We start from the raw sequence: 19,670 nt of genomic DNA on the forward strand, positions 1-19,670 counted from the left end.
GTTTTATCTCACAGCTACAGAGTCGTACATGTTAAAAATGTCCTTAAAGGTAGAGACACTATTATTGACGGGGTTTAATAATAACATAATATTAATTTTCTGAATTTTAATGTCTCATTTTTGGCTTTTAGGTGATCATTTTATGTTTGTTTGACATAATAACACACTGACTTCTGTTCTTACAGTGACACGTTTACTGTAATCAGATCGACTGATGTGTCATTATACTAAGAAACAATACAAGGTGTTTTTTTTACCCAGCTTTAAAACCTTTCCAGCCTTTTCCAGCAAGTATATAACATTAAAAGTGCAAGAAAACTAATTTCAAACGTATAAACCCAGTTAACACAACTCTAAAACTCAATAAGCACCAACTTAAATCACTCCAGAAAACTTATTCTTAAACTACAGACTGATAAAATTACGTTTTAACCATTTTATTTCCATGCTGGAGGTTTTAAAAGTTTCAAAGCCTTAATACAAACTTAGTGAGGGAATTCAAACTCTTTCTCAGCTGAAATGCAGCTATTTGCTTTTATTCTGAAGGCTCATTATCTAACTTCCTCTTTGCTCCTGTTTCATTGTCTGTGCTTTGACATCCATCTCGTTTCTCTCCAGGTTAGACCTGCTGCTGGGCGACCATCTACTCCAGCGGGGAAGCGGGATTATTTCCTTCAGCGGAGCTTCTCTCTCTTTTTTTAAAAAAATTTGGATTTATTTATTTTTTTATCACTGGAGAGTTTTTATTGAAACATTTATTTTGAAGGATTGATTGTATTTATTAGTGATCAAGATGGGTTGCGCTGGATTCACCTGCTCCAAACACTCCCTATGCGTGCTCAACATCCTCTATGTTGTGAGTATGCGCTGCTGCCATATGGATCATTGTGCTCAGTGTTTTTCAGAAACATCCTGCTGTAAACAACACACTGACGAGGCCAGGCACTGCTTTAATCAATTATTCACACTGTACCAGGATCAAATGATCTATCCATGAAGAAAAAGACATTTAAAAACAGCCTGGTTTCTCATCAGAGAGGAAATGTTTGCAGCTTTTAAGCCTTTAAATGTTATTTTCCTTCCTTACATCGCATTTTATTACATAACAGAGGCCCCTCTGCAGCTCTTATCATCGCTGGTTTCTCAACTTCAGCCATAGGTGTGTGTATTATGACCCTCACAGGGTCCAACAAGCTTGTGAGGGCCTCATTTTAAAGGGGCGCTCCACCCAGGTGGAGGAGTACGACTGAGCCTGTTGGTGGTGGTGGTGGTGTGTAGTGTGTTTTTTTTTCTGTAGGTGTGGAGGAGATCTGCTAAGCAATGATGTTATAATGATGTCACCACTGTTGGCTCAGATTGGATTATAAATATTAAAGGTCCGGTGTGTCATATTTTAGCTGGATTCATTCAGAATATGGCAGAAACTATGTTTGTATTAGTGTATAATCACCAAAAAATAAGAATAGTTGGTGTTTTTGTTACCTTAGAATGAGGCTTTTATATCTACAGAGAGTGTGGGTCCTCTTCCATGCCCAGTTTGCACGCTACGCTGCCACCATCATGTTTGTAGTCCTGCTTCTTCTGCTTTTGCAGGCTGAATGACGCCTGGTTGCTCAGACAAAGCCACCTGTAACAGCACCTACCTGTCAATCAAAGTGTGCACGCTGTTAATTATGCATAACTTTAAGCCTTAATATAATTTGAACAGGTTAGTGCTATAAAAATTCAGAATCGGTACAGTTGTCCTGAAACTGTTTTTTGTACCAGGCTGTAAACATGTTTATTTCTGCTTTTAACATGGGGACTTATGGAGACTGACTCACTTCTGTAGCCAGTCTAAAGTGGACTTTGCAGTTCTTGTAATTTCTGCATTGGCTTTGGAGGTTGCTGCACAATCACAGCGGCCCTTTTATAGTTTCCAGTTTATTGTCTGACGCCTTTTCCTGCTTCAGTTTTAATCATTTCCTTTCATTCTCTCCGCACCACCTTTATAAATGTGCCATGCTAAATTGATGTATGTCTATCCTACACACAAGAGTCCTATCCGTGTCCCTTTGTAATCGTTGCAGATTGCTCAGACCCGAGAGGGTTAAAATAATGCGTACATGCACATTTGTGCATTGAATCAGTTATCTGTCGCTCTGTGCCGAACATGAAGAGATCTGAGAACAATTCTAGTGCAAGAACTGTGGTTACAAAACCCACAGTCACTCCTTCGGTGTCAATAGAGGCTTCTGTGTTTGACAAATTAAGTGAGCTCCCTCTCATGTTTGGATAAAATTCCTCCTTTGCGGCTGAGCGAGACAAAACTCTCTGGGGAAACACAAAGTAGGGGGGGTTTTGTAACAGTGGAAGACACTCACTACGTTTGTGTAACTGTTAACTTTAAGAAAGGAGGTGGCCTTTAGGAGAGGGAACGCTTCAGGACAGGAAGAATCCAAAACAGTTTCAGTGTACATATTAGCATGTTGATTCAAGAAAGAAGAAAAATGTAAATTTATCCTTTAACTACAAACTTAAAACCCTGACATAACGCTTAATAATCATACAGGTTATATAAGGATGGTGTTAGTGCTCTGTACGTGAGAAACATAGAGACAGTGTTTGTGCTGTTAAATAATAAGAGAGAGGACGTTTCATCCTGTTTTTGGTTATTTAAATCAAGCAATTAATAACTGTACTTAAGTATGTTTTGGGGTATTTGACTTAAGTATTTTAATTATATATATATATATATAATATTTTATGCTTTTATTCTTTAGGACTTTTTCTAGTAAAGTACTTTTACATTTTAGTGTTGCTGCTGTGGAGCAGGAGGTAGAGCGGGTCGTCCACTAAATAGATCATCGGTGGTTCGATCCCCAGCTCCTTCAGTCTGTATGTCAAAGTGTACTTTGGCAAGATAATGAACCCGAAATCGCTCCTGAAGGCTGCGCCATCAGTGTGTGGACGTGCATCAATCGTTAGCTCCCAAAAATCGATGAGCCAGACTAGAAATAAGAGAGATCTGAGTATGAACTATATTTAATGTTGTCACACTGTTTGTAGGTTGAAGGAGTTTTGAGGGACGCATTTTTACATGAATGGTTTTAAAGTTTTTGTTCAGCTTGAGTGTGTGTCACTGGTCCAGGTGAAGGCGCTGTGTGCCTCTGACTCAGTGTCCACACCCATAGCGACAGTATACAGTATACACAAGACAGTACAGCTTCCTTTAAACCACAGGACAGACTTCATATGCAGATTAATTAATCTCTAATTGCGGCTCATGTTCCGACTCTTTTAGGCGTTAATCATAGCCTGGGCTGTGTGTCTGTGTGTCCGTCCTGCAGATGGTGAGCCTGCTGATGATCGGCATCGCAGCGTGGGGGAAGTGGTTCGGTCTGGTCTCCAGTTTCCAGGTGGTTGGCGGCATCATCGGTGTGGGCGTCTTCCTCTTCTTCGTGGCCGTGGCAGGCCTCATCGGGGCCATGAAGCATCACCAGGTCCTGCTGTTCTTCGTATCCTTGCTGCTATAAATGCCGATCGTGGTTTTTGCCTTTTATTTCAACATAAGCTCTTGTTATTTATTTCCCAGAAGAACCAAATTAGACAGACGAGAATAAACAGGATTAATTTGGCCTGCTAACAGCACGTTAGTCTGAATTAGTTGAAGTCCGTTTGAAGAGCAGGGCCCTGTTCTCTGGATAATTAAGTCAGCTTGATCTGATTGTTGATAATTTGACACAAGCCCGGAGTTTTTCAGTGCTTCAAAGCTGCCTTTAAATGTATCCGTGGCTACTGTCAGAGCAATGCACCTTTTTAAAGGAACAGTTAAACATTGTAGGAAATACAATTAAATGCTTTTCTTTCCTAGAGAGAGCAGAGAAGACTGTCGCTGACTCCAAGACTCCAGGAATGATATTTACCATCACTAAAAATGTTAATGATACTACTAGGAGCACACAGTACCACCTGAAACATTTGAATTCAGATGTTTTTTTGCTGATTTTTTGAGTCAGAAGCACTAAAAGTCCGTTTTTATCTACCAACGGTGCGCTCTCTTCACTGAAGTGTTTTGGAAAATCCATTTTCCATTCATGTATGCATGTGCAATAAGATCCAGAGCGGCATCGTCTTTCACTCTGCAGTCAGTCATGTGTACAGCTCCACTTCCAGCCTCACAAACTGCAGATTTTATTATCCTAATGTACACTGTTCACACTTCACATGCATATGGTTTAGATGTTTGTTTCGATTTGTTGTTGTTGTTGTTCCTTGACGGCGAAGCGCAGTACATGATCATCCTGTTCATGGTGTTCATCGTGCAGTTCTCTGTGTCCAGTGCCTGTTTGGCCATCAACAAAGAGCAGCAGGTAAGATGAAAATAAGGTAAATAAGTAAAAACAGTTACTCACTAACACAAGAAAACTGACATTTTCCAACCACTTTGTGAGTTTGAGCATTATGTGGTTCATTAGTGTCGTCGAAGCGCATTAGGAATTCATTATAATTCACTATGAATGCCACAGAAAGTGTTTCGGGTCGCTGTGAGAACTAGTTCTGATCGAGTACACCCCCAGCTGATTCAGTCTGTAGGGGACCAGTGCGAAACTGTGCTGAAATGATTGGACCGTGTCCTATTTCCAGCCACACCAGCGTTACAGCGGCCTTTTAAATATGGGTCACTTTATATACAGTAAGTCTGATCTCATTATTCTCTAATCAGAAGCAGGCGAACGCTTTAAATGATCATTACTGACACCACCAAACACAAGCAGAGCCACTTCCTGAGAAGGGAAGATGATATGCATCAGCGCTGATAACGTTCCCTGAGGGTACCTGAGGTTTTTATCTGTGTTTAACTACTCACATTCATTTATTCAATAAGTGGTTTGTGGCTAATGTTCCTCTGAGACAGGACAAATGTTCTTTTGGTTTGCTCGTAGCTAAATTAATCATCATCAGATTAGGATGTTTAATCATTCCAGGAATAAAGCATCATGTCTTGACTTCCTCTGTCCTCTTCTCCTTCACTTAGTCATTTCCTACGTGGCCTTTCAACAACTCCTTTATTTTTACATCCTGCGCTGGATTTCCTTTAAGTCGAGGGGAGTTGCTCAAATGCACCATTAAACCGAGTAACTGATACGCAAAGACAAATTAGTTTGGGATGGAGCAGTTGGAGGGAGAGAGATAAGGATTAAGGATTGTGCTGCGTGAAACACAATTTACCGCAATTTGTTTTCTCTGAGACGCGACTAAATTACCTCTCAAACAACAAGCAAAGCCTGACTGAGGGAAAAAGGGAGTAGGAGAAAGTTGGAAAAAACATCCTGTAACTTTATGACTTAAATTCATGAATATAAGACTTAACATCTGCACAGTCTGTGGCTGTTTGAGTGGCCAGACAAAGATGCACTTCAACAATAATAATAATGATAACTACAACTATAATTATAATAAAAATATGACTAATATTAGTAGTGGTAATACTAAAGATAACAGTCGAGAGGATCAATAATACGTCACGTCTATAATGTGTAATCAGAAACAATATGTGTGTTTATAAGTCTAGTCTTTAAGTGTTATAATTCACTGTAGACGTGGTCTTCATGGTAAGAGTGCGTAGTTGTTCCGAGTGGCCACACTCGAGGACGGACTGAAAAGCCGGCTGCCGTCCAACAAGCAGAGAGAGCCAGAGTATCCGACACCGATACGAGACAAGAGACGACTGTATGTGGGAAGAAATGTGCTTTTTATTTTTTTTTACAAATCTTTTTTATTCTGCATTATTTATTCAAATCAAATCATATGTATTAATGATCCCATCTGGACATATTTTAGAACATTTAAAAAAAAGATTGCGCTTTTAACGACTCGACACGAGGTGTCTCTTATTTCACTGTAAAGTCCAGTGTGACCTGGAAGTTTCAAGTTTCCACATTACACTTCATGGAGATGTTAAACTGAGATTCAAAGGTCCAGCGTGTCAGATTTAGGAGGTTCTAGTTAGAGAATGTGACAGAAATTGAATCGAATATTCGATAAGTGTGTTTTCATCAGTGTATAATCACCTGAAAATAAGAATTGTAATCTTGCACAAGGGAAGGAAAACTCAAACTCACACAGTTATGTGTATAGGCAAAAGGTCGATTTTAATTATTGTAATTAAGGTGAGTGCCCTGAGGTCTGCGAAAACATGTCACCAACCATCAACACTGAGAAGAACGTGACTGTGTTCAAATAAAAGTTTAGAGTCTGCTCTCACTGACAAATCTCAAATTGCTGCCCGCTATATCGGAGCTGCTATAAAAGCCATCAAAGTTTCTATTTCCAAAGAAAGATTCCAGGTCAGTTGCAGATATAATTTGTTTCTTGTCTAAACACAATCTGTGAATCATTATTCTCCTCCTGCTCCTCATTTAGATTGCCTGTGCCTGAACACCATCCCCAGGAAGCTCCTCTGGAGCTCACCTCACCTAGATATTAGCACAGATAAGAAAGTTGTTCTTGACACCTTGTGCTAGAAGTAGGAGGGTAATGTGTGACCCGGTTAATTCACTTATATTTTCGTATCAATAAAATTACAGATATACTATAAAATGCTGCACAGTGATCGACCAAAACGAAGCAACAAACAGCGTCTGAGTGTCGAAGTACACCTCGAACAACAGAGCTCCACAGGCAAAGCATCATGAGGCTTTGCTGAAAGTCTAAATGTATCATTTGTGTGGATACATTTACAAAATGTGACCATTAGATCGAGCTTTCCTCCACAAATGAATGCTCTCGTTTAACTTGGGAGTCAATGCAGCACAGGTGGTTGGGTGCTCCTAAAACATGTTGCTATAAATACGATAAAACCTGCAGCGATGCTTCATGTTGCTCCCTGTCTGTCTGTGTGTGTGCTGTAGAATCACCTGCTGGAGGTCGGCTGGAATAACTCTCAGAGCACTCAGCGGGACGTGGAGAAGAGTCTCAACTGCTGTGGCTTCAAAAAGGTGGACCTGAACGGGACCTGTGACGCTGTGAGTTCGGGACCTTTGCTACGTCTTAAAATAGATTGTTGGTTTTTTGGGATTTTATCATTTGAAGAGTAGCAGCAGTAAAATTATAAACATCCTTCAACCCGATGTGACCTTTGTTTGATGACGTGTTGAAATCTTGTTCTCTTGCAGGCATGTTTTCCCAACCACTCCTGTTTGCCCTGTGCAGATAAGATCCAGGAACACGCCGGAGAGGCTCTCCGCTTCGTAGGAGGGATCGGACTTTTTTTCAGCTTCACCGAGGTGAGCCACGATCGCAGCACTGCTGAGGGTTGTCGGATGAAATATTAGCATTAGTGGTATTTGTTGATAGTAACTGTAATTGCAGTTTTAGGCAGCCGCACTAACGGTAGATTTCTGGTTGCTAGAGGTAGAAGGAGTCGCAGCAGTCGTGGGGACTGGCACAGCTCAGTATTAAAGCCTTGCTGCAGGCTGAGCTGACAGAGCTGTGCACATTCAAACACACACACACCGGTTCAATCACAACCAACTCGACAGTAATTATATAAAAAAAAAACTGGAGCACGATGCTGCCAACTGTTCTATAATAATACAAAGATAATAGAATAAAGATAAAGTCCTAATGAGAAGTACTTTCAGCTCAGGGTTGCTATTCATTTTCAAGAAAGGGTTTTAGCTGTAGTAGCAGACGTTGATGTAGTAGTACTGTACATATACATACAAATGTATCCTGCACACGTGTGCACATAAACATACGTGCACAGACAAAAACAGTGTAAAAATGCAGAGTTTTAGTGTCCTAACATGATGATTGGACCACAAAACAGGCTCATGGGATGTTAAGAGATCTATTTTAATTGCAAATAAATTTTAAGTTTAGAAGAAGCCACTAAATTCATGCAGGACAGATGATGTGATGATGCTGTGATATGCTCGTGTTCGCCTGGCGGCAGAATTCAGAACTAGTTGTCATCATGAAAGTTTTATTTTGGTGTGTGTGTAAACCGAGCTGCAGAATTTGAATTAGGTGCTCGTCAGAAGACATAGTAGTTGTAGTAGTAGTAGTAGGAGTAACAGCAGTAGCAATAGTAGCAAAGTAGTAAAATCCCATGTTCAGACACTGTGACTTACCTACACTGGCTGCAGCTCTCAGCCTCAGTCCCATTGCTTACCACCATAGGCAGAGTGAAGAATGGACGCTGTATCCGTGACCATCACCAATACGTTTCTGAAAGTTAATCTAAATATCAGCAAAGACGTGGATCATCTGTGGAGCTGAATGACGCCTGGTTGCTCAAATAAGCCACCTGTGATTGCACCTACCTGTCAATCAAAGCGTCCACGCTCTTAATCCTGCATAACTTTAAACCTTAATATAATGTGAACAGGTGAGTTGTATATAAATCCACCCTCAGTACAGTTGTCATGAACGTGGAAATTAGCTACAGAGACCAAAACTGTTTTTTGTACCAGGCTGTAAACATGTTTATTTCTGCTGTGAAGTTGGACATTTGAACATGGGGACTTATGGAGACTGACTCACTTCTGGAGCCAGCCTCAAGTGGACGTTTGAGGAACTGCAGTTTTTGGCACTTCAGCTAAAACAAGCTGTGTTTTCAGTGTATTTTTTTATTTAAAAAAATACTGCAAAGATAAGCAGTTGTTGTCTGTGCTCTCTGTGATTTTGACTCTTGTGTCCCTGTGTCAGATTCTGGGAGTGTGGCTCACATATCGCTACAGGAACCAGAAGGACCCCCGAGCGAACCCGAGCGCTTTCCTGTGAGATAGCGCTCTGGCTTCCACCTCACCCCCCCAACTTCAACTCTATGGACCTTCTCTGGGCTTTAACTGTAAATACAAGACTGTCCTGTGTGTGTGTTTCCACTTATTGCTGCAGCAAATGCTGTTATAATGTGACGTGTTTTTTTTTTTTTTCCAAGATTGAATTTGAAGTTCTGGAAATAAGTTGTTGTGCGTGTGTGTGTGTGAAGGAACAGTGCACATGTTGCCTCCAGCTCTGCCTAAGAAAAGTGTCTGAACATATACAGTTAGTACACTGAGCACCCGCGGGTGTAAAAAAAAAAAAGAAGGAATATTGTCTTCAGCAGTCTGCTGTATAGTCCAGATGTATTTATGCAGCCTGCCTGATGTTCATCCTGATCCACTGTTTGTTTTTTTTGCAGTCGGTCCAACTGAACGCAATAATGTTAGCCACTACTCTGCATACTGATTACTAAATTATTTGAAACGTGTATGAAATTGTGAATATTGTGCGAGGAGATGAGCTGAGAGTTGTTTTAGCTTGTGTGTGAGAGAGTGTGTGTAGGTATGTCTGTGTGTGTTCGCCTTGCTCCTGGCTGTGTGCTGTGTTATTTGGCCTTTTGCATGACTCCTCTGCGAATAGACGCTCCTGTATGAGAACTGCAATGATTCTGTAAACCACCAGTCTGAGCCTTTGTACTGTAAACCACAATAAAACACTAATTAGAGAAAAAGAAATTGGGTACGCTGGCTCTTTTGTATTTTGTTTTTATTCTTGCTAGAATCATTTCAGGAGTTTTATTTCTGTAAAACGTGCAGAAAATGTCAATTGTTTCAACTTGTTTCTAATACAAATCTTCACAAATGTGCCTGAGGATATTAGGAAAAGATTTTTGTTGCAGTGTAAGGCACGATTCAGACCAAATGCGGTATTTCATTTACACGGGGCTGCTGTTTTTTGGCTGTGGTGGCGGTGGTGTGTGCTGCAGGAGGTGGTGGAAAAAAAATAATAAATAAATACGCAGCAACCTGCAGCAGAGAAGTTGATCCAGATTTTGGAGAAAACACGCTGCAGTGGCCAAGCAGACGATCAGACCGGCCAAACTGCTCCACACTCAGCCTGAATACTGACCGCGGTATCTAATAACCATGATCTCCACTGCAAATGTGAACAGAAATATATTTTTATATCACCCATTTTCACCCAAAGTGACTAAACGAGAACATATTTTCTTGCCATAGAGGTTTATCACCAACAGTGACGTTGACATAGCTTTACTTTCTGGATTAAATATCCAATAGACAACATGCACAGGTTTGTTTTGACTCTTGAAGGACTCCGTATATGATGCCAACTTTCATAGAAAGCAGGAGCTCGATCATACACTACTGTTGTGAAGATTTGATTTATAGATTACCTGATTTTGCTCAGGTTTAGTGAGAGAATTAGTAGAATTTAATTATTAATAAGGATTTATATTTGTTTTTTATTGTTTAATTCAGAGCAGGAACAAATGAGACAAGTACTGAGCCAGAAAGTTTAAGAAGTTATGATCTGTTGCATCGGTGATCCTGCATTTAGAGTGCTACTTAAGTAAAAGTACGCGAGTAAACACTGTTAATAACAGACTAAAATAGAAATTATTGCCACTATTTACCCACAGATAGCTCCTCTGTGAGCTGAAGTTGAAACCTAATGTAAATGTCACGTGGTTAACAAACTGCTCGGAGGTGTTCAGTACACGACAAACAAACTCCAGTCAACAAATCTTTAAACTGACGCACCACTATCGCCGAGCGGTGATCACTCGCTGGTGACTGAGGGGGGAGCTGTCACCTCAGCCACAGAAAATCATAATCTGATAACCGGTAACGTGAAGCTGAGGCGTGAATCACAGATAGACTGAGCTGCAGCAGTGTTCACATCAGCTCAGGAAAAAAAAAGGGGGAATGAACTGAGAGTATTGTCCTTGAGTGTGGCACAAGGTCAGGGTTTAACCTCTGAGACTTGAAGAAAGCTGAAAATGAAATGAATTCAGTGTGATCTGAATGTATTTTTAGAGGTGTAAAGAAGGGAAACCATCTTTTCTTTAAAGGATGTGCCACACTGAGGAGTTATAGAGTTGGAAATTGATTCAGATTCACAATTTATTTTAGGTTTCTGCCGTCTCGTTTGATTTTCACATGGGAAGAGGATGTTGGTTGAAGTCCTGACCAACCAACTTGTGCCACGCTCTCTTTGCTGCTTTGCTGAGCTCATTACACAGGACAATAGTTTCAGTTGAGCCTCAGTAACCGGGCAACAGGAAAAGGCTTTCAGTGTTAGCAGTGTGGACCCGCCCATCCAGGATGTTAAACAAACACACACACACACACACATCCTCACCCATTCATTCCAATGAAACTCTTTGTCACACCTTCCAGAGATATGTTTGTCCGTATGAACCTGATTATTGTCGTCTTTAGATGACAATCACGAGCTGCAGAATCCTCACCGGTAAAAGAGGATCGTTGCAATTCATTCCTGCCGAGCATTTGGAGAACTGATCGGATAACAGACGAACAAGAAACTTATTGTTATCGCTGTTTGGCATATTTCCCAGGTTGCATTGCATTTGAGGAAAATGTGCACTGGGAACTTTTGTGCCCCGTCAGGTTTTTTGCTTTTTTTTTTTTTTGCTTTGCACTCACACTCCTTCTTCTGTAGTGAGAGGTGAGCACGCTGCACTGTTAGGAAGTGCTGGGCCATTGAGAAAAATAACACTAGTTTGCCTTTAAAGCTGCATAAATCAATATTATTTATATTAATACATGATCAAATAACTTGTATGTCTCATTTATGTATCACATTTTGCCGCTCTTTGTTTTCATTCTGCAGTTCATAAAGGGACATTTTACCAAAAGCTCCAAGTTAGGCCGAGTCCACTTCATCTGCAGAGTACTGCATCTTATTTTGACTCCATCCTCTTGTGAAAACTTGGACAGTTTATGTAAATATTAACTTTCAGCATCCTAAAAGGTGATTTAAAATGTCTCCCCTTTCCATTATTGACTTGACGCTCTACTTCAGATGGTCAAAAACATCAATCGATGCATAAATCCGTTGATTTCTCTGCGTATTATATCACCATATTTTCTACAAACCCTGTTTTTGTGCCCATGTGCCCTCAAAACTGTCTCACAGCGTCACCAAAACTGTCGTAAACTGCAGCAAACTGTCTTACAACGACTCAAAACAGAATATCAGCAACTAGAATAATCTGCTATTCATCATATACACTGACTTTGACATAAATAATATCAAAACATAAATAATATGTCATAATATTTCTTACCAGATAAAGCTATGTGATTTAAATGGCTCTTACACAGTCAGCACATGGCTGGCAACAGACTCCCGTCCATACAGGACATCTTTCATCAGCGGTGGCCTCAGCATCATCTTGAACCGCGGCCATCGAGCTGGCAGACTGTCCTCCCTGTGAACCGTCTGGCAGATATTACAGGAGCACGGCTGTGTGCACCAGCAGACCATCAGACTTCTTAACTCATAACCGGACATGACAGGACTGCTGTCTGCAAGAATACTCTTTTACTAGAGTATACTCTATTAAGCAGTAACATTGTCACTTTAATCTTACAGACAATCCTCAATTTTCCTGTATTTATAGAGTGTAGTATGCTATATTTATATAGTATGTTCATGTTTATTCATGCAGTGATACTTCTTCAATCCTCTGTATACACTTTTACACACAATTCTTTCACATTTACACTTATTTTATTTTGTTATATTTTATTTAAATCATTCCACTTTTTTGTCGCTCCGTGTCTGCTGGATGTGTCGACAGGTAACTGCTCGTGATAATGTCAGATACTGTGTTTACAGCTTGTTCCTCTGTCCTGAACTGTTTCTACTACATACATCATGCCAGGCGCGTGACCGTAGAGCAGACTGCATGGTGGCAGAGAGAAGAAATGTTTTAACCTCATTTCTTAGATTTGTTTGAAACAGACTAAAGCCAAAGGCATGAAACTCTGCTGCATGTAAGCAGTGACCCAGTTAAAAAGGGACAGATCTTTTCTTTTCTTTATTTATTATGACTGACGCAGGGCACTGAGTTCAAGACTTTTAATAATTAATCCACAAAACTAAGGAACATTCAAATGATTATAATGTCATTGCTCTGTGGTGAAAGCTTTGTCATTACACATCTACTCATATAAGTAATGACTTTTCATTACTCATTCATTAATGTAACATAATCCAAGACTTGGTGGAGATTTTTCTTCATTACCCTGATGTGATTTTGAGTTTTTGCCTGATTACACTGATAAAACAGAAGATCGGAGGTGAGTCTATGTTTTCATCTTCCACCTGCATCAGCCACAGAACAAACCAATATACTGTGTGTTTTAAAAAAGCGTGTTACTTTTGTGATCACTGGTGCGTTCAAGTTTCTGACTGGACTATGGAGTGGCTACATTCCTGCTTATTTCCAGACCAATATCTGGTCAGACATATATGCAACATTACTGGCTCTTTCGTCTCTTTCCCTCATGCCACCGGTTATCATGTGACTGCTTCTAACACATGACTCGCATGGATGCAGACAATTGGCGCAGTCGAGTCAGAGAGAGAGAGAGAGACTCATTCTCTTCACATTTGAACACAACGACAAGAACCTCCGCCACATTAAAAAAAAAACTGTCCAAAGATAAAATTAGGACAGAGATTCCCTTTGAACGTGTAACACTCTGTTTGTGTTTGACCTACCAGAAAGATATTTTCTGAAGCAGCAAATAAAGCATTTACCTGTAAATGGTTACAAATCGAACCACCTACAGCAGATCGTTGGACGGAAATCATGAGATGGAAAGTCTGATTTTTGCAAAATGATCTAAATGTAGAAGATATCTGTTTTATTTGTTTAGAGATTGAGGATTGTGTGTTTCATCCTCGTGTGTCCCCGCTAAATATCTTTTGCCTCCCTCCACTGTATACACAGTTAAACTCTAGATATGTAAAGCTGAATGTGATAGAGATATGTGAAGATATTTATAGATTATAGATGTTATAATGCTGCCTGACAAGATTGTTTTCATGCTCTGTGCTGTGCCCAAAGCACTACACATAAAAATGGTCTGAACCTGACCCGACTCCTCAGTCTTTGTCTGAACGCTTCAGTTCAGGGAGCAAAAAAACACTAAAATCCCTCGAACCACCACTTAGAGGTTGATGTGAATAAATGTTACAGTATTTCCAGGTTATAAAGAGGTAGTTATGTTAATACAGACTGAGGACCGGACTGTTGATGGCAGTGAACTGTTGAACATGTGATCAAAACCTTGACAAACCAGTTGAAGAATCAAGTCTGGCAAGTCTCCCTCATATAAAAGTCTCTCCCATTGTTTTGCTGTTCAGCAAGCTCGTCAAGATGACATTCAATATCTGTCTATCACTAGTAAAGGTATTCAGAAGCACTACCAGTAATAATAATACAAGCAGTAGCGTGACATTTTTAAAATATTTAATATTTAATTTAATATTTAATTTTTAAAAAAGCAGACTGAACGTCATGTATGAATGAAAAGTTCCATATTTATTTTAAAAGACATGGTGGATGTACAGCAATAATAACAAAGGTAAGAATCAGGAATCAGGACTCGGCGTGTAAACTGAAGGGACGGCGCGTTACCGCCGCCTGCGGTGACGATAAACTCTGGATGAGGGCCCCTAAATCGAGCGAGTGTCTCGTCCTCGTGTTCACAGCTCAGACTTCAGGAGCTTCTTGGCTTTCTTCATGTTGGTGACCACTGACGGGAGAGAGAGAGACATTTAGACACCGGCTGGTAAAAGGGGAGAGATTTATCCACAAAAAAACGTCACAGTGTGTTACTCACAGAGCTTGAGGTCAGTCGGTTCATAGGCATACAGGCGGTTGGAGTAACGACCGCTGATGTCGGCCCTCACGGTCATTGAAGGGTCTGTGGAGAGACAGTGATGGTGTTGGATGAGTGAAACCTCGACACAACTTTGAACAGGGTGTGTACTTAAAGTAAAATAAAGGTGTTGTCGAGTTGTTTGGGTATTCAAATGCTGTCGGTTATATCCAGCAGCATATTTGCATGTTTGTAAAGATGCACTGAGGAGATAACACTGTTTCCTTCTTACTGAAGTCGACTGAACACACAATAAAACATAAATAAATAAGAAGGCTGCAGCGTTTCTTGCTCTGGTATTACCAGGACCTGTTCAGACACATATTATTATTTATTGCATGTAGCAATGTTCATACAGTATGTATGACTGGCCAAATATTTGCTTTAAGTACAAATTAGTGAGTATTTCTATATATGTTTATATTTCCAATCCACTTGAATTCAGGGAGAAATATTATACTTTCACTACATTTATTTTACAGCTTTAGTTACTTAAAACACACGATAATGGTGCTACTACCAAGCAGTATAGCCCATATAAATTAAAGTATTAAAGTATTTCTACATTGCAGTATCGCTCCCTTTACTTTAAGTAAATGACCTAACTACTTCCTCCTCCACTGTAACTGCTGAAGCGCAGATCTTTATTTAATCACTGAACGCCACACACCATTAGGATACCGTAAAACAATTACCACTTAAGATAAGCTGCTTTACTGATCCTAAATAACAGGAGTAGTGTTGACACAGTAAACACACTGGTGCTGCATGTCATGTCTTAACAAAGGTCACACATTTGCGCCCATTGTTCGAACTTTCTCCCACGATAGCAAAACTAACTGTCAACTAACAGTTGATAACAGTAGCAAAGACTAAAACTAGACCAAACTAAACTATGGCGAGGGGCGGGGGGGGTGTTAACAGGTCAAAAGCTCTTACCGACAAAAAGGATCCTGGGAACATACTGCCCGTCAGGAGACAGATGTTTGTCTGTGGTTTCATACTGTAAGAGAGAAGGAACAACACGTCATCATCAAGTTCCGGTGCGTGAGATTTAGGAGGATTTATTGGCACGATATGTTTGAATATTTAGTTTATTATCACCTGAAAATGTCTCTTTTATATCTACAGAGGGACTCTGTAGATATAAAAGAGACAGACACAGCGGACCTTTCCCTGAATTCCCTGAATCCCCTTAAACTTGAGGGATTTCTGTATTTTGTGTTTTTGCCTGAGCTCTTCTCACTGAGTTCAACGTAGGTAAGGCTGGAAAAAAAGGTGAATTTCTGTGCACTAATCAGAGTTTGACATCTTGCTCGTGTTGGCTGCTTATGTTGACGATTCTTAAACAATAGATACAAGTGATTTTTGTCAAAACTTAAACTTTTATCTTTAAATTGTTCAGTTTTCAAACAGGAATATATAAAGTTACAGAGAAATGTGGAATATTTGAAACCACATTTGCAGGGACTGTGTGTTGTGGTATAACACAAAGGTTTTATAGCTTTGGTGCAATGCACCTTTAAAACACTCTGGTAGTCTAATGTGAAGTCCTGTAACTTACCATCAGATTGAGGACAATGAATTCCTCATCGAGAGTCCTCTGGATCTCGACGTCATCGGCCATTGCCTTCTTCAGTGCTGGAAGAGAAACAGGTATTTGATTGTTACGACTGGTTCCAGGATGTGTGAGGTGACGTCACACATGAACAAACAAATGACTCTTCAAACAGACTCGGGTCTTAATTCAACAGAACGCTTTGTTGTTTTCTGCATGAGTAACTTAATGACTAACTAAACTGATTTTAGACTTACACTGGCTGTGTGGGCAGTCCGGAAGGTGAAAGATGACCATCAGAGGCTTGTTTCTAAAAAACACAAATCATTTCATCGTCAGTTTTAATCGATGTTAAGGTCGGTTAAAGCAACATTTCGATATCAGTGTCACTCACTTTGACCTGGACCAGTAGAGACCCTCCTCGTAAGTCTGAGCCCAGATCAGCTGATCACCCCAACCTGCACAGACATGGACGCAGGTTAAATATCAATGTGTTTATCTCAATATTTATCACACAACACCACGAGAGAGATGCAGGCGATGCTCACACACCTCTGGACAGAGTCTGAGGGATCCTCTTGCCAGTCTTTGGGATGTATTTCCCGAAGGCGGAGGAGATGGCCACCAGGACCAAGAGTACCGACAACGCTGCTTTGATCATCTTTGTAGGGTTACTGGAAAAGAGAGAGAGAGAGAGGGAACAAATCAGAGAAGAGTGGAAGAAACTTAAACATCCTTCACTTGGAGAAGAAAGAGGGTTGGTGTCCTCTAGTGTTTAAAGATCATTTTGTCATGCAACATGAGCTCCTGACTGGAATCTGTTGGAAACTGTTATTACAGAGTTACAGCAACAACTTACAGACTGTTTTTTAGATATAAAACACAATATCTAGTGTTTAGTATAAAAGTAAGATCATCTGCAATGAAGATGAAGCTTCAAATCAAGTTTAAAGTGCGAGTTGTGACTAAACTGAAGTGCTTTTATTAACACTTCTCACAGAGCTCTTGATTCTCCTGTGATTTGTCACCTGTCACATTCTAATAATCTGACAAATAATTAGTCTAAATTCTAATACTCATTCATAAGCTAAACTAGAATTTTCTCTTCACTTCTGCCAACTACACTAACTTGATTTTCCAGCTTCCCAACCTGTACTCACGCAGCATTTGGTCGATTAAAGTGAAAATGAAAGCTTTAAAAATAATAAAGTCCCTGCAGTGAAGCTGCATCATGGCTGGCTTTGTGTCTTACCTGTTCCCGTCTAAAGTCAGGTGAGGACTGTGTGTGGACCGCAGCTCCAGGATCTGCCGTACCTCTCACTCTCACCTGTCCCGTATTTAAACACCTGCATGCGCTGCGGTCCCTCCCTCTTCCCACCCTCCACCCTCCTCCTGCCGGAATGCCACGGTGACTTTTCTAATTGTTCTTTTGTCTTCAAACCAAACTCCCTTTGGCAAAAACGGTAATTTAATGTTTGCGTGTGTATTGTGCACAGACGTCGTTGTGTGAGTGCATGAGTGTTAATATTTTGCAATATTATGATGAGCGCTTGATTTCGGCACATGGCACAATCACGCAGCTGCATCTATTATAATAAATACAGCTTTTTTTAATAAATCAGTGTGGGATGGATGGAAGGGATAAATTGGAGCAATTATTATAAATACTTCATACATTTTTAATAATGTTGCTTTAGTGTGTTATCTATGACGAATGTATCAGTGTGTTAAAGTCTGTATTACATGTGGTATTTGCCAATAAGCAGCGCACTCTTAAATTATCTGAATTGTTTAAGAGATTTGGTATTCAGGTGTCTGACATACCTGATGTTTTTATATGTTAATATCTGTGTGTTAATTGTGTTATATTAATAATTGCATGCAGTTTGAACACCGTGATGGATCATTAATGGTCGGTTTTATTCATATTTCTGCACAGGTTAATGTTTGATGTTTCAAATAGGATGTTTGGCTCGGATCCAAGGACAGGTCAGCATTGTGCAGTAATTTAGGGGCGATCAGAGTTTGGATGATTGGTCTCTCTCTGATTGGCTCAAAGCACAAAGGTGCAAATGAAATGAGTCCTTTCCTACAAAGTCAACATGTTTGTTCAGTGATGGAGATGAACAATGAGTGATGTTTGACATGGAGGTTGCATGAGAGCAGCCGTGATACAGACAGAACTGTGCATGGCTGTAATGTGAATTTGTGAACGCACTTTACTCCATGTTAACGTCACAGACGTAAAGGTGATGTGTGTGCATTCTGCCCCAGGTTTATCGGAGCATCTCAACAGTCTCCTGTGTCCTGCAGCAGGGAGCTCAGTGTGAGCTGGCCCTTGCAGACAAAGGCAGCCTTGTTCGGTCTCAGCCCGGTCTGGGCCTCCTGACAAACAATCTTCCTCTCAGTGACTGAATCAGTCCTTTTTTTCACAGCAGCTCCTCCGTGCATCCTGGGGCTGCAAACTTTTCTAACCGTCCACACTAATGGCAACACCCTTTAACATTTAATCAGGATAATGGCGATTGAAGATATCAGCAACTGCTTTGCATGCATGCACTGACTTACTATCTAAAATTAAGTTATCACTAGTTAAAATGTTAATTAGTGATATCAACAATTTATTTCTTACTAGTTAATTGTAGATGTTCGTAGCTGAATTAAAACGTGTCAACGTTTACCATTGACTTCTATTCAAACTCAGTTACAAATATCTGTAATTCAGCGTTGACATATCCATAATTTAATTTTGACTAGTTGCAATTCTAATTATTGATATATACAACTCAGTTCTCATAGATCAAAATGTTAACTATTGCTGTCATAGCATCGTTTAATAAAAACTGGTCAACTTTTACCATTGACTTCTATTCAAAATCAATTATCTATAATTCAATTTGAAATTGTAACCAGTAAGTATATGTAATTTCAGATATCTAGAATAAAAAAAAAAAGGAATTTAAAATAGTCAAAATGTCATTGTAGAGGTACATATCTAAAATAAATATGCTCATTTGGACAACACATTAAAAAAATAATACACTAGGCGACTTCAGTGACATAGTGACGTATCCAAAAGGAATTACTTATTCAAATAAACTATTTCCTGGATGGGCAATGTTTGTGTTTAATTTTACAATGGTCAAAACACATAATATTACTTCTGTTCTGATGAGACACCACTTATAAAGGGTTTATACGTTGTAAAGTAATGGCTGCACTTCTTGAGGAAACTTAAGAAGGTAAAATTCCTGTGCCAGATTCTTCTTCTTAACATTTATACGCAGTGTTTTGCCAAACAGGACGGTCCTGTCACCTGCTGTACATCAATGAGACACTTTCATGTAAGCAGCTTACAGAAAGTGAAAGTGAGATGAGTGATCTGAGTGGGACTCCTTACTGACACTGTGTGTCCTGCAGTC

The 19,670-nt window shown here is 40.0% G+C and overlaps 2 protein-coding genes across 2 annotated transcripts; one reads left to right on the top strand and one right to left on the bottom strand.

Annotated features, from left to right (window-relative positions):
• Positions 1-622: 622 nt before the first annotated feature.
• tspan13b (tetraspanin 13b) lies at positions 623-9,490 on the top strand. The gene is made up of 6 exons (XM_019253613.2): positions 623-856; positions 3,330-3,497; positions 4,272-4,352; positions 6,894-7,007; positions 7,158-7,268; positions 8,695-9,490. The coding sequence occupies exons 1-6, from the start codon at positions 794-796 to the stop codon at positions 8,767-8,769; spliced, it is 612 nt and encodes a 203-aa protein (XP_019109158.1). The 5' UTR covers positions 623-793; the 3' UTR covers positions 8,770-9,490.
• Positions 9,491-14,329: 4,839 nt separating this feature from the next.
• On the bottom strand, positions 14,330-17,614 carry agr2 (anterior gradient 2). The gene is made up of 8 exons (XM_010746001.3): positions 17,501-17,614; positions 16,801-16,922; positions 16,643-16,706; positions 16,506-16,558; positions 16,255-16,331; positions 15,630-15,693; positions 14,652-14,735; positions 14,330-14,564 (listed from the first exon to the last, which is right to left on the bottom strand). The coding sequence occupies exons 2-8, from the start codon at positions 16,907-16,909 to the stop codon at positions 14,515-14,517; spliced, it is 501 nt and encodes a 166-aa protein (XP_010744303.1). The 5' UTR covers positions 16,910-16,922; positions 17,501-17,614; the 3' UTR covers positions 14,330-14,514.
• Positions 17,615-19,670: the final 2,056 nt, after the last annotated feature.

The sequence above is a fragment of the Larimichthys crocea genome, chromosome XIII, assembly GCF_000972845.2.
Source record: "Larimichthys crocea isolate SSNF chromosome XIII, L_crocea_2.0, whole genome shotgun sequence".
Taxonomy (NCBI): Eukaryota; Metazoa; Chordata; class Actinopteri; family Sciaenidae; genus Larimichthys; species Larimichthys crocea.